Raw genomic sequence first — 13,900 nt, forward strand, 5'->3', positions numbered from 1 at the left:
CAGTTTAAAACATCACACACATAATGGGGAAAGGGTGGAGTTGCTGAAGTTACAGGAATTTCCGCGGCTTGGCCCTATCTCCAAGGTTCCTTACGTAGCAGAATAAGTTGTTCTGCAGGATAATTAACCCCAGACTTAGCATTGTCAACCCATCAGGACTGTCCTGCAGTCTCCTGGAATTAAAGATTAATCTCCCCCACACTGGTGCATGCAAACGCCCAGGAGAAAAATCATAGGGGCAATTAATAAAAATATTGTGTTTTTTTCTTTTCATTTTTTGACAAATTTTCCTTAATTATTTATCAAAAATATAAATTGGAGAGGGGGGAGGGGGAAAAGGCCATTTGGTGGTTGGAGGCAGGAGGTCACCTGATGAAAGCTCCAGGAATAAGTCCAACAAGAGTTGGCAACCCTACCCTTATTGGATGTCAAGAGAACAAGATGACAGTAGGGCAGATCACCCAATATTTTGACCTTAACACACGTTGACTGTAGTAAAACCCCTTTGTTATAACACTTCCTACAGGAGCTGTTAGAAACAGTGACTTAGACTCCCATTGTGCTACAACCATGGTGTATCATCCTTCTTGTTAAAAACAGGGCAGCTTAAATGATGTGTAAATTACCTCATTCTATGGCCCATCATTGTTATTGGGCAGAATATCCACATTGAAATGTGCTTTTTTTAAGAGAATTTGAGAGTTCAAACTGAAATGAGGTACATCGTTACAAATCAGAAAAGTAAAACGCTATGAATAATTCAGTCCATGTTAGTGTTTTGTGTGTCAGCCTCCGATATTAAATATCTTTGTACATTGGTGGTCGCTCCCAAAGGCTGTTCACCTTCCCTTATCACCAAACAATCGGACAGCTACCATTTCTTTGCTTTGTCCCTTAGCATCTGTTTCTTCTTCTCCTTAGCTGCCTTGATGTCTTGCATCTTTTCATCCTTTAACATCTTCAAAAATTTATCTGTAGAGAAGCAGACTCATTTGTTTTACGTAAGAGTTTTAACAGTTGCAATAAAGCCTTCACTATTGTACTTTGTAACAACGCATCAAAGAAAGCATAATATCAAAATAATGGTAGCAGGTTTCTATGAACAGTGAGAACATGGAACTCATTACCACGTTGGGTAATTGAGGCGAATAGTATAAATGCATTTAAAGGGAAGCTAGATAAGCACATGAGGGAGAAAGGAATAGAAGGATATGCTGATGGGGTGAGTTAAAATAGGGCACAAGGAGACTCATGTGGAGCATAAACACTGGCATAGACCAGTTGGGCCGAATGGCCTGTTTTTGTGCTGTAACCTCTATGTAATTATATGTAATGTGCATGAGTTACAAGTTAATTGTCTTTCATACCCACTGGTTTAATATCTTGTATGTGTTCTTTTTCATTGGTGCTTCCAGTTCATATGATACTATCTTTCCAATGTGTTGGCCGTGACTCTGTGGGTTGCAGTCTCACCTCTTGTTTCAGAAGGTCGTGGGTTCAAGCCCCACACCAGACACTTGAGCACATAACCTAGGTCGACACTTCAGTCGAGAACTGAGGGAGCCTTGCATTATTAGAGGTGTTGACCTGAATTTAGAAAGCTCACCGCCGATCTTGGCAGCGAACTTCCAGACAGGCGCGGTGTATGCGCGAGTTGTGTGCCGCTGAGCCACCGCCATATTTCGCACAGTGGCTCGTTTACATGGAGGAGCGGACCACCCACCCCCGATGACGCAGAGGCAGGTGTTGGGGGCATTTTTAAAGGGCTTCAGGCCCTTTGAACACATTAAAAATTTTTAAGTGACAGAATGCTGAAAAATAAAGATAGACTTCAAGGACAGTCAGAATGGATTTGTTAAGGGAAGATCTTATTGAACCAACTTGATCAAATTTTTTGAAATAACAAAGAAGGCAGATGAGGGTAGTGCAGTTGATGTGGTCTACATAGATTTTAGCAAGACTTTTGACAAGGTTGTGCACGGCAGACTGGTTAAAAAAAATTTCCGTGGGATCCAGGGAAATGCAGCAAGGTGGATACAAATTTGGCTCAGTGGCAGGAAACAAAGGGTAATTGTTGACAGGCCCTGGGCGCAGTGGCTAGCACCGCAGCCTCACAGCAACAGGGACCTGGGTTCGATTCTGGGTACAGCCTGTGTGGAGTTTGCAAGTTCTCCCTGTGACCGCATGGGTTTTCACCAGGTGCTCCAGTTTCCTCCCACAGCCAAAGACTTGCAGGTTGATAGGTAAATTGGCCATTATAAATTGCCCCTAGTATAGGTAGGTGGTAGGGGAATATAGGGAAGGTGGGTATGTGGTAGGAATATGGTATTAGTGTAAGATTAGTATAAATGGGTGGTTGATGGTCGGCACAGACTCAGTGGGCCAAAGGGCCTGTTTCAGAGCTGTATCTATAAATAGATTATCGTGGGCCTTGATTGCTGATTTTTTAATTTGAAATTAATACATTGATGTTCTTGTTTTGCAATGTATTCAATGTCCATCTTACAAAATGGCACAGCAGATTGATGAACTAACGTGGTTTTCTAATTGATGGGATGGTGGGTGTCCAATCTTACTGAGCTGTGCTTGAGGGACAACCAGTTGCCTAGACACACCCTTTCACAGCTTCTGAAGAGCAAGATCATAAAGCTTTTCAAAAAACATTTGATAAGATGCCACACAAGAGATTATTCCACAAAATTAGAGCTCATGAGGTTGGGGTAATATATTAGCATGGATTGAGGATTGGTTAATGAACAAATAACAGAGAGTAGTTGTAAACAGGTTATTTTCAGATTGGCAGGCTCGAACTAATGGGGTACCACAAGGATCAGTGCTTGGGACTCAGCTGTTTACAATCTATATTAATGACTTACATGAGCCGATTTGTTGATGATGCAAACTTAGGTGGGAAAGTAAGCTGTGACGAGGACACAAAGAGACTGCAAAGGGATAGCTTAAGTGAGTGAGCAAAAACGTGGCAAATGGAATATCGAGCAGTGAGCTCAAAAATCCGCCAAAGAGCTGCGGCAATCTCCCACGTGGTGGCTCATTTAAATTGCCGGGAGGCCCACCCCTCCCCTCCCCAATCACGTGGAGGAGGCGGGCTGTCTGTCCCCAGCAATGGCGCCAGCTGCTTAGCGCAGGTGCTAGTACCATTTTTAAAGGGCAGCCATGCCCTGCTGGCACATTAACATTTTTAAAGAGAAATTCCCCCCAAAGTTAAATAAATAAATTCACAATGCCCCTTTCCCACCCCCCCCCAATAAAAATTACATTATCCATTTGCCCTTCCCCCCTCAAAACACTTACCTTTCACATCTGACCTTTCCCTCCCAAACTGCACAAAGTTTAATGTTCAACCCATCCCACCATCCCCTACTCCCATTATGTATATTTGACCCCGCCCCCTCCCCCTCCCCCCAGCACTGACCAACATACCTCCTCCCCCCTCCCCACCAGTGTGCCGCTGTATTTCCCTGGATTGGGATCTGAATGCTCAGGAGTGCCAGCGCCATGTCGAAGATCACAGCGGGCTCTCCAGGTCACTGGTAAGTCGATGTTGCTTTATTGATTTTATTCATTTGCATATTTAAAGTGTGGTCCAGTTGCCCTGGGCAGGGGCCTGCCACAGAGCCTTGTCGCCGCCCGGAGGATCGGGCTGGGCCCTCCCGGCGTCGAGGCCTGTGGCAGGCCTCCTCTGGAGCCATCTTCAGGCCCTTCCCCGCCATGGAACCTGAAGCCTGGGAGAATAAAATCCAGCCCAGAATGTGGGGAATTGTGAAGTTATTTTGCAATAAAAAGTAGAAAAGCAGAATTTTTTTTAAATAGTCAGGGACTGGGAAATATTGATATTGGGAGGGATTTGGGTATCATTGTACACAAATCACAGAAAGTTAACATGCAGATACAGCAAGCAATTAGGGAAGCAAGGGCCTTGAGGAGACTACATCTGGCGTATTGTGTATAGTTTTGGTCTCCTCATGTAAGGAAAGGGATATTTTCCTTAAAGGGAGTGAAATGAAGGTCCCTGGAATGAGGAGGTTGTCCTATGAGGGGAGATTGAATAGGATGGGCTGATATTCCCTAGAGTTTAGGAGAATGAGAGGTGATCTCATTGAAATACATAAAATGCGTAGAGGGCTTAACAGGGTAGATGCTGGGAAGATATTTCCCCTGGCTGGAGAGTCTAGAACTAGGGGTCACAGTCTCAGAATAGGGGGTCATTTAGGATGATCAAAAACTTGGTTGTAGTGGTAGTTTCAAAGAGTGTCTTAATGGAGGCGAGAGAGGGAAGAGATGTGTTACGTTCGGGTGCGGAATGTGTCTAGGGGTCTTTTGCTGTCTTCACCAGGTCTTATTGTTACAGGGTTTAATTTTAAACACACTGTGTTTTGAGCTCCCCCTTTGTGAATGCTTGTTCACAGCTTTCCAATTATTAGGCAAAGAAATGAGCACAAAGAGGCTTCCTTAGGTTTAAAGAAGAAAGAGAAATTTATTAAACCTTAAACTTAAACTCTAATGGAGTTAACGCCTACGGATATATGACGTGCCCATACTAGCATGCACACACGATACACACATGCAAATAGGGACAGAAAAGAGGGGAGGAAAATATAGTAGAGAGGGGTTTGAGGCAATATCAAAAGAGTTTCTTGTTTACTGTGCTTTGAGCTCACTTGATTGTAGGTTGTCTTGCTGTTCATTGGGGCCCAGTGTTCTTCTTAAACCTTGTTCAGTGTAGACTTTTTTCTCTTTGAGGTTCACATGTTTTCACAAGATTCAGTTCCGTGGGAAAGAGATGGAGGCAGGCAGGACTGGAGAGGAGGTTCTGTTCCAACTGGGAGCACATGACTTTCTGAGTTCAAATTCTGTTTTTCCAATTTAAAACTCCCCTAGTTGGCCAGCAGTTGGTCACATGACCGACTGGTTTGACCAGGTCCCTTCTGTGTACTGGGGCGGGGACTGGTTCCTTTGTTCCAACACAGTCTGTTACTGTGCAAATGTCTTTCCAGTCAGGGGCGTGCAATTTTAAGTTTTACTGTTCATGTGGCGAAATAATGTGTGCCTCAGTCTTGGTAGGTGGGGGAGCTTGCCTGACAGATTCAAAGAGGTCTACTGAGAGTATTAAAGAGCTTAGGGCCCAGGCAGCAGAAGGCACAGCCACCAATGATGGAGAAATTAAAATTGGATGAGCACAGTTTCTAAGATGGTTGTAGGTCTGGAGGAGATTACAGAGATGGGGAGGGACAGACCTTGGAGGGATTTGAAAACAAGAATGAGAATTTTTAAGTTTAGATGCTGCTGACCAAGAGTCAATGTAGGTCAGTGAGCACAGGGCTGATGGGTGAATGGGGTTTTGTGTAAGTTAAGACACTGGCACTAGAGTTTTGGATATTCTCAATTTTATGGAAATATAAAAAAAGAAAAATTTTGGAAATCTATGTGGAAGCACCAGGGGGTGTCCTTGTGATTCTGAGCATGTGGCCCTAAAATAACCTTTCTCTATCCAGGGGAACTGCAGCAACAGAAATGAAATTCTAATAAAGAATGAAAAATAGGAACTAATTATCAATGTGGATTTAAGAAACAAACAAGAAATGAAAGAATGTAAAGAGAAATATAAATAGTACTCCTGTGAACTAGAAAATATAGCAAATTACATCAAAAAATATTGCACTTTCCATTAAAATTTAGGCCAGGATTTTATCCCGGTGACAGGGGTCTGGGCAGAAGGCCGAAATTTTGGGGGGTTGGTGGGGGGGGATCTCCACCTCAGCCCTCTGTTGGACGCCCGCAACAATTTCACAGGAGGCAACCAATTAACTGCCCGCCGTCCGTGACGCTGTCCCTTTAAGGGACGAACTCCTGTCTCCAGAGATGGCGACCAGTTGAAGGGACATCAGCTCTGCAGTACCAGCAGCGCCACCAGGAAAGGTGGCCACTGCAGGTATTGCAGGAGGCCTGAAGTAGACAAGATGTCGGAGACCCCAGGACGCAGGTAAGTCGGGTTGGGGTTGCTAGGGCCAGTCAGCAGACCCCGGTGAGGGTGTGAGAGTGGGGGTTGGTGAGGATGGGGGGGCGGGGTCTTGCCACTGGTGTGGACATCACTCCTCCCCCCCCCCTTGGGAGACCCTATGGGGGGCCTTCTGGGGTCATGGATTACCCCCCTGAGCCCGCTAGGAGGCTGCCAGAGCTCACCTGGCAGTGTCTCCACGCGGTGGACCACTCCAACTTCAGTAAAGTTGGAGCGGAGGTGGGAAGCTGCCCTGAAGTGGCCACTAATTGGCCACTTAAGGACCTCAATTGGCATGGGATGGGAAGAACGTCCTTGGCCTTCTATGCTCTGGAAGAAATGGTGGGGGGAGCCACCTCTTGCCATTTTGTGTGCCCCCTCTCCTGCCCCTTAGAAAATGTATCTATGGCCTTTTAAAAAGTATTTCCCTGCAACTGTAAGTTCTACAATTTTAAGTTACCTCATTGCAAATTTTCAGCAATCAGGAATCAAGATTTTTTTTTAAAGTATTGCTTTTGGGATATATGATGTTGAAGGAATAACCATCATTTAAAGATCTGTTTGTTTCTCTGTAAAGATGAATGAATTTAACCACCCACAATGGTTGGTTCGTTGACATCCTTCCTTCTACCAAAGATGATGCAGCAAATAATTAATTTAGGTCGGGATGTCTTCTCTTGGTGCACCTTTGCTGATGGCAGTGAAGGCCAATCCTTGAGAGGCAGGTTCTGTCACAAGTGCCTCGCGTGAAGCTGCCAAGTGACGCTGTGAGTTGTTGTTTTTGACGTTGGTGCCTGCTGCCAAGTTGCTGTAGCCACTGGTCATCGTGGTAGCACATGCCACTCCACAGGATGTGTCACCATTTCCCTCTTTCACCAGCTAGTGACTCCCAGGTGTGATAGTCAACATTTAGGGCCTTCATGTCATGCTTGCAAGCATCCTCGAAGCAGAGCTTTGGACGCCCCACTGGCCGTCTGGCCCCGGCTACCTCACCACACAGAAGGTCCTTGGGTATGCAACTGTCTTCCATCCTGCGGACATGTCTGATTCACTGTTTGATTAGTGCCAACACATTTGGGAGCTCTGCTTTTGGGAAGACTGCCGCGTTTGTGATTTTGTTCTGCCAGGATAGACTCATAATGCACTTCAGACAGTGAAATTGGAAATTATTGAGCTTCTTTTCCTGGTAGCTGCAAGTCGCTCATGTTTTACAGCCATACAGAAAGGTGCTGAGAACACAGGCCTTATAAACCATCAGTTTGGTCGTAAGGGTCAGCTTGGTGTTATCCCATGCACGTTTCGCAAGTCAGCCAAAGGTGGTAGCTGCTTTCATCATGAGTGTATGGAGCGCTGCATCAAGGGACAGATTGTCTGTCACTGTGGACCCAAGGTAACAGAATTTTCTGACCAATTCCAGTGGGGTGTTATTTAGAGTGATTGGGGCAGAGATGCATTATATTTTCCCATGAGCACAGTTTTCTTGACACTTACAGTCAAGGAGAGCAAGTTACAGGCCTGGGAGAGAGAGTCCATGAGTCTTTGTAACTGAGTTTCTGTGTGAATGACTCGCACAACATCATCAGCATAGAGTTCTCTGATCAGGATGTGATGTGTTATTGTCTTTGTTTTCAGCCTTGATAGATTGTAGAGCTTGCTGTCTGACCTAGTGTGTAAGTAGACTCCTGCCATATCTGCAGGGAAGGCGAAGGTTAGGAGCATGGAGAAGAAGATGCCAAACAGAGTGGGAGCTAGGACACAGCCCTGTTTCACTCCATTCTTCACTCTGAAACTGTCAGAAGTGGAGCCATCAAGACACCAACAATAATGCGCAAAATTTAAATTGAAAGAAAAAGCATGTTTGATTTTGAAGATTTAATGTTCGTGTACTGTTGGAGAAAGGTATGTATGAGTCCCAGTTGAACAGTATTCAGGCCAAATGACCTTGCACAAGGACATGTTTAGTTGCTGTTCACTAGCCTGTCAACATTCATTGTTGAGGTTCACATGTAAATAATATAGACTCTCTGATAAGGTGCCACAGGACATTTTGAGCTCCAGTGAGGAATTACCACCTCTGGAGAAAAGTAAAGAACAGAAAATGGACAAGAATACAAGAAATATCAAGTTTAAAGAGAGGACTTGCATTTTTATAGCGCCTTTCATGACCTCAGGATGTCCCAAAGCACTTTACAACCAATGAATTACTTTTGAACTGTGACCACTGTTGGTATTGTTGGGAAACGTGGCAGCCATTTTGTACACAGCAAGCTCCCACAAAGAGCAATTAAATAAATGACCAGATTTTCTGATTTTACTGATGTTGGTTGAGGGATAAGTATTGGCCCAGGGCACCTGGGAGAAATCCCTGCCCTTCTTCAAAAAGTGATGTCGGATCTTCGGCGCCCACATGAAAGGCAGATGGGGTCTCAGTTTAGTACCTCTGACCTGGAAGTTTGACAAAATACCCAGGTAACACTGACTTCACACTGGACAACAGTTATACTGCAGCATGAGGAGCCCAAGTGATGGGAGAATCGCTCCTGGAGGTGATCCCAAGCTCATAGCCCTGGTGTAATTTGCAATCAGATCGCACGCCCTCCAAATGTGAAACTGCCTCGACTCTGATAAGAGAGTAGGTGTGAAATTAAAAACCAGGAAGACAGCAACTTCAAAATGAAATGGTTAACTCCAGAACTCACATCGTCTCAGATCGAACCCATCCCCAGTTAACGTGAGAAGCTCCATTTCCTTCAATCGGATGTCAAGCTCACAGATCTCATCCAGCTCACTCCAGGCAGAGTCCCCTCCCGCTGGAGGGGAGAAGAATTTCAGGGGTTCGTAGGGGTTGTCCGCCAGTCCGCGTGGCCACAGAGAAGCCTTTGCGCTCTTGTTTTCCGTGATCTCCTGCGTCGGGAACAGGTTCTTCCAGATGTTGAAGCTGTTCAGGGATGAAGTACTGCTGTTAGTGTCATAAAGTGATGGAAAATACTTGGGCGCCTTTTTGCTCATTCTTTCTGTGCGGCTCGAAGTTGCTCTGCACTGATCTCCAGCACCCCTATTCTACTCGCTCCATTAGTGTAATTATCTTTTTTTGCATCACTGCATTCCATTTGAAGTTACCTTTAAATTAAAAAGATGCACCTGGAGACTTTAGAATTCAGCGATGGATCACTGACCCAGCATTCCAGGAAACAATCACACCTCCTGCAGGAGCTGGGCCCTGATTGGCTGGAGAGCTTCAATGCTATCACCTTGATTGTGTCATAAACTTGTTGCACTGTTAGTGGATGAATATTGAGCCAGTGGGGGAGGGGAAGGGTCCAGACCAAACATAGGCATTGCATTCTAGATGGGGTACCTGCCACAGGCACATTGGAGCGGCAGACCTGAGTGAAACAATTTGGAAAATGGAGTGTAATGTGGGAAAATGTGAACTTATCCACTTGGCAGGAAGAGCAGTGGAGCAATGTATTATTTAAATGGAGAAAGATTGCAGAATTCTGAAGGACAGAGGGATCTGGGTGTCCTGGTACAGAAATCACAAAAGATTGGTATGCAGATGCAGCAAGTGATTAGGAAGGCAAATGCAATGTTGTTGTTTATTGCAAGGGGAATGGAATATAAAGGTTAGGATTTTTTGCTACAGTTGTATAGGGTATTGACGAGACCACACCTGGAGTGCGGTGTACAGTTTTGGTCCCCTTATTTAAGAAAGGATATAAATGCGTTAGAGGCAGTGCAGAAAAGGTTCACTTGACTGATACCTGGGATGGGGGGGGTGGGGGGGGAATGTTGCGAGGGTGGTGGGGAGTTATCATCTGAATAAAGGTTGGACAGGTTGGGTCTGTATCCATCGGAGCTGAGAAGAATGAGAGGTGATCTTATTGAAAAGTATAAGATCCTCAGGGGACTTGACAGGATGGACGCTGAAAGGATGTTTCCTCTTCTGGGAGAGACTATAACTAGGGGACACAGTTTAAAGATAAGGGGTCTCCCATTTAAGACAGAGAAGAGGAGAATATTTTTCTCTCAAAGGTTTGTTATGACAGATGCCAGGTAGAAAATACTATTGAGAACCAGGCTGAATATAGAAGGTCCAGAAGGGGAAGTGAAAAAGCAAATAAGAAAAGCAAAGAGAGAGCATGAAAAGAGACTGGCAGCTAGCGTTAAAGGAAATCCCAAAGTTTTCTATAGGTATATTAATAGTAAAAGGGTGGTAAAAGGAGGAGTGGGGCCGATAAGGGCCAGAAAGGGGATTTACAGATGGAGGGAGAGGGCATAGTTGAGGTAGTAAATGAATACTTTGCATCTGTCTTTACCAAGGAAGAAGATGCAACCCAGGCAATATTGAAGGAGGAGGTAAGTCAGGCATTAGAGGGGTTTAAAATTGATAAAGACCAAGTATTAGATAGGCTGTCTGTGCTTAAAGAGGATAAAGCACCAGGGCTGGATGAGATGTATCCAAGGATACTGAGGGAAGTGAGGGTGGAAATCGCAGAGGCACTGGCCATAATTTTTCAGTCTTCCTTAGACTCGGGGGTGGTGCCAGAGGACTGGAGAATTGCAAACGTTACACCCTTGTTCAACAAAGGGTGTAAAGATAAGCCCAGCAACTACAGGCCAGTCAGTTTAACTTCGGTGGTGGGAAAACGTCTAGAAAAAATAATACAGGACAAAATCAACAGTCACATGGACAAGTGCGAGTTAATTAAGGAAAGCCAGCATGGATTTCTTAAGGGAAAATCATGTTTCACTAACTTGCTGGAGGTCTTTGAGGAGGTAACAGAGAGGTTTGTTGAGGGCAATGCTGTTGATGTGGTGTACATGGACTTTCAAAAGGCATTTGATACAGCACCACACAACAGACTTGTGAGCAAACTTGTAGCTCATGGAATAAAAGGGATGGGAGCAACATGGATATGAAATTGGCTGAGTGACAGGAAACAAAGAGTAGTGGTTAATGATGTTTTTTGGGCTGAAGGAAGGTTTCTATTGGAGCGCCCCAGGGGTCAGTGTTGGGATCCTTTTCCTGATATATAGTAATGACCTAGACCTTGGTGTACAGGGCACAATTTCAAAGTTTGCAGACGATACAAAACTTGGGAGCATTGTGAACTGTGAGGAGGATAGTGTAGAACTTCAAAAGGACATAGACAAGTTGGTGGAATGGGAAGACAGGTGGCAAATGAAGTTCAATGCAGAACAATGTGAAGTGATTCATTTTGGTAGGAAGAACATGGAGAGACAATATAAAATAAAGGGTGCAATTCTAAAGGGGGTGCAGGAGCAGAGGGACCTGGGTGTATATGTGCATAAGTCATTGAAGGTGGCAGGACAGGTTGAGAGATCAGTTAATAAAGCATACAGATTCCTGGGCTTTATTAATAGGGGCACTGAGTACAAGAGCAAGGAGGTTATGTTGAACTTGTATAAGACACTAGTTCAACCTCAGCTGGGGAATTGCGTCTGCGGTTGAGGAATGACGTGAGGGCATTGGAGATAGCACAGAAAAGATTCACGAGAATGATTCCAGGGATAAGGAATTTCAATTATGAAGTTAGATTGGAGAAATTAGGATTGTTTTCCTTGGAGAAGAGAAGGCTGAGAGGTGATTTGATAGAGGTATTCAAAATCATGAGGGGTCTGGACAGAGTAGATAGAGAGAAATTGTTCACACTCATGAAAGGATCGAGAACGAGAGGGCACAGATTTAAAGTATTTGGTAAGAGAAGCAAAAGTGACATGAGGAAAAACTTTTTCGCACAGCGAGTGGTTAAGGTCTGGAATGCGTTGCCTGAGAATGTGGTGGAAGCAGGTTCAATTGAAGCATTCAAAAGGGAACTAGACAGTTATATGAAGAGGAAGAATGTGCAGGATTGCAGGGAGGAGGCAGGGGAATGGAACTGAGGGAGTTGCTCTTTCAGAGAGCCAGTGCAGACATGATGGGCCGAATGGCCTCCTTCTCCGCTGTAACAACTCTGTGATTCTGTGAGTCTTTGGAACGCTCTTTCCGAAGAGAGTGGTGGAGGCACAGCCATTGAATATTTTTAAGGCAGAGGTAGATAAATTTTTGACTGGCAAGGGAGTCAAAGGGTATTAACGGGAGGCAGGAAAGTGGAGTTGAGGCCACAATCAGATCAGCCATGATCTTATTAAATTGCGGAGCATGCTCGAAGGGCTGAATGGCCTACTCCTGCTCCGAATTCGTACGTTCATATGTTATACTGTGCTTACTGAATGCTGAAATTTGTATAAAGTCTTTAGTCAGACTCTTAAGTAGTGCATTCAGTTTTGAACCCTACAGCCTAAATTTACCAGCCCATTGGAGTCGAGCTGGGAGGCAGGAGAGGTGGTAAAATGGCGGTGAAAGGTAGTGAGAGGGAAGCCTGATGTGTCCCTGCCGCCAGGGGATATTCTCAGAAGCGGGAATGGTGGCAGCTCGGCTGGCAGATGGCTAGAGGTAGGTGGCCAATTAAGCCAATTAATTGGCCTATTGATGGCAGGACACTGGGATTTTACTGGCATTGAAACAGCCCCACACCCCCACCACGAGGGGAGACCACCAGCTACATCAAGGCGGCCTCCCCCGGGGGTGAGGTCTTCCTTTCTGGAGGCTCCATGGCCCATGGAGGGGCTCCCCGGCCGCAATGTCCACCCCCGCAGCACCGGCGCTGCTGGAGGGTTCACCCCTCCGATCGCTGGGGTCTGACTGCCTGGTCCCAGCACATCAGTAACACTTTTACCGGTCCTTCGTGGGTGCCTCAAGATGGCTGCACCCTCTCCTTCTCCCTCCAGCCTCAGCAGCGACCACCTCTATCGATGGTGCTGCCAAGGCTGCAATGCTGCTGGCCTTCTGATTGGGCCGGCAGGGCGGAGAGACGGGCCATTGTCCTTAATTGGGTGGCAGTCCCAGCGGCAGCCTCTTGATTGGCAGCTGGCGGTGAAATTGCCGCCATGCTCCTCCCGCTCGCCCGTGCGGGCTCAGGACCGGCAATCGGTTCTGACGTTGGAACTCATGGCATGCCGGTAAGATCCCAACCTCAAAAGGATATACTGTCCTCTGTCCTTGGTAGGGGAGAGCACAGCCCGGATTCACCAGATTGCCACTTGGGCTTAGAGGCTTAAATTATAAGGACGGTTTGCATAAACCTGGCTTGCATTCCCTTGTGATTGAGCAGTGACCTGCTGGAGCCGTTTGAAATGTGAAGAAGACTCGATCGGGGGGATACTGAGAAACTAGACAGGGTTTTAACCTGGGCTTCGGGACCCCAAAGATGGGACCAAATGGGGATCCAGAGCCCACACTTACCGGCAGCGGGAACAGTCAGTAATCTCCCTTCTAATTGGCCGCCTCGGTGTTCACCATCCAATGAAGGACGGCGGGTAGGATATAGATACTGCAGGCCCAATGAGAGGGCCAGCAGCTCTAGAGCCTCAGCAGCCTCACTGGGAGACGTGGGCGCTGCTGAGGCAGTTCGGGAATCGAGAGGGCGCCTCAACATGGAGATGCCCTGGGAGAGGTAAGTAAAATATCTAAAATCAGAGGGGCCAAGTAGGCAGGCCCCTCTGGATGGCCCATTGGGGCCACGAGAATGGCCATCCCTGCCTGCGGCCCTCTCTTTGGGGCATGGAGCCTGCAATACCAATGACTGCCCTCGGATGGCCTTAGGGAGGCTGCCTGCAAGAAGCTGGTGGCCTCCCCATGCAGCTGGGGCAACTGATGCTGGAGTCCCAGGAAAATCACCCTCACTAGGGCCTTTAATTACTTAAATTGGCTGCCTGCCCCCATTTGGCTGGTCCACAGCTGGTCCCACTGCTGGGCAACTTCCTCAGAGGCGGGACTGCATCAGGGAACAGTTCCACAGGGACTCACCACTATTTTCT

The 13,900-nt window shown here is 46.2% G+C and overlaps 1 protein-coding gene across 1 annotated transcript; it reads right to left on the bottom strand.

Moving 5' to 3' along the window:
• Window positions 1-632: 632 nt before the first annotated feature.
• Window positions 633-9,025, bottom strand: LOC137376919 (uncharacterized protein C11orf91 homolog). The gene is made up of 3 exons (XM_068045874.1): window positions 8,716-9,025; window positions 876-972; window positions 633-708 (listed from the first exon to the last, which is right to left on the bottom strand). Exons 1-3 carry the CDS (start codon window positions 9,023-9,025, stop codon window positions 633-635), a joined length of 483 nt encoding a protein of 160 aa, XP_067901975.1.
• Between the last annotated feature and the right edge of the window lie 4,875 nt (window positions 9,026-13,900).

Source organism: Heterodontus francisci, chromosome 14 (assembly GCF_036365525.1).
Source record: "Heterodontus francisci isolate sHetFra1 chromosome 14, sHetFra1.hap1, whole genome shotgun sequence".
NCBI lineage: Eukaryota > Metazoa > Chordata > Chondrichthyes > Heterodontiformes > Heterodontidae > Heterodontus > Heterodontus francisci.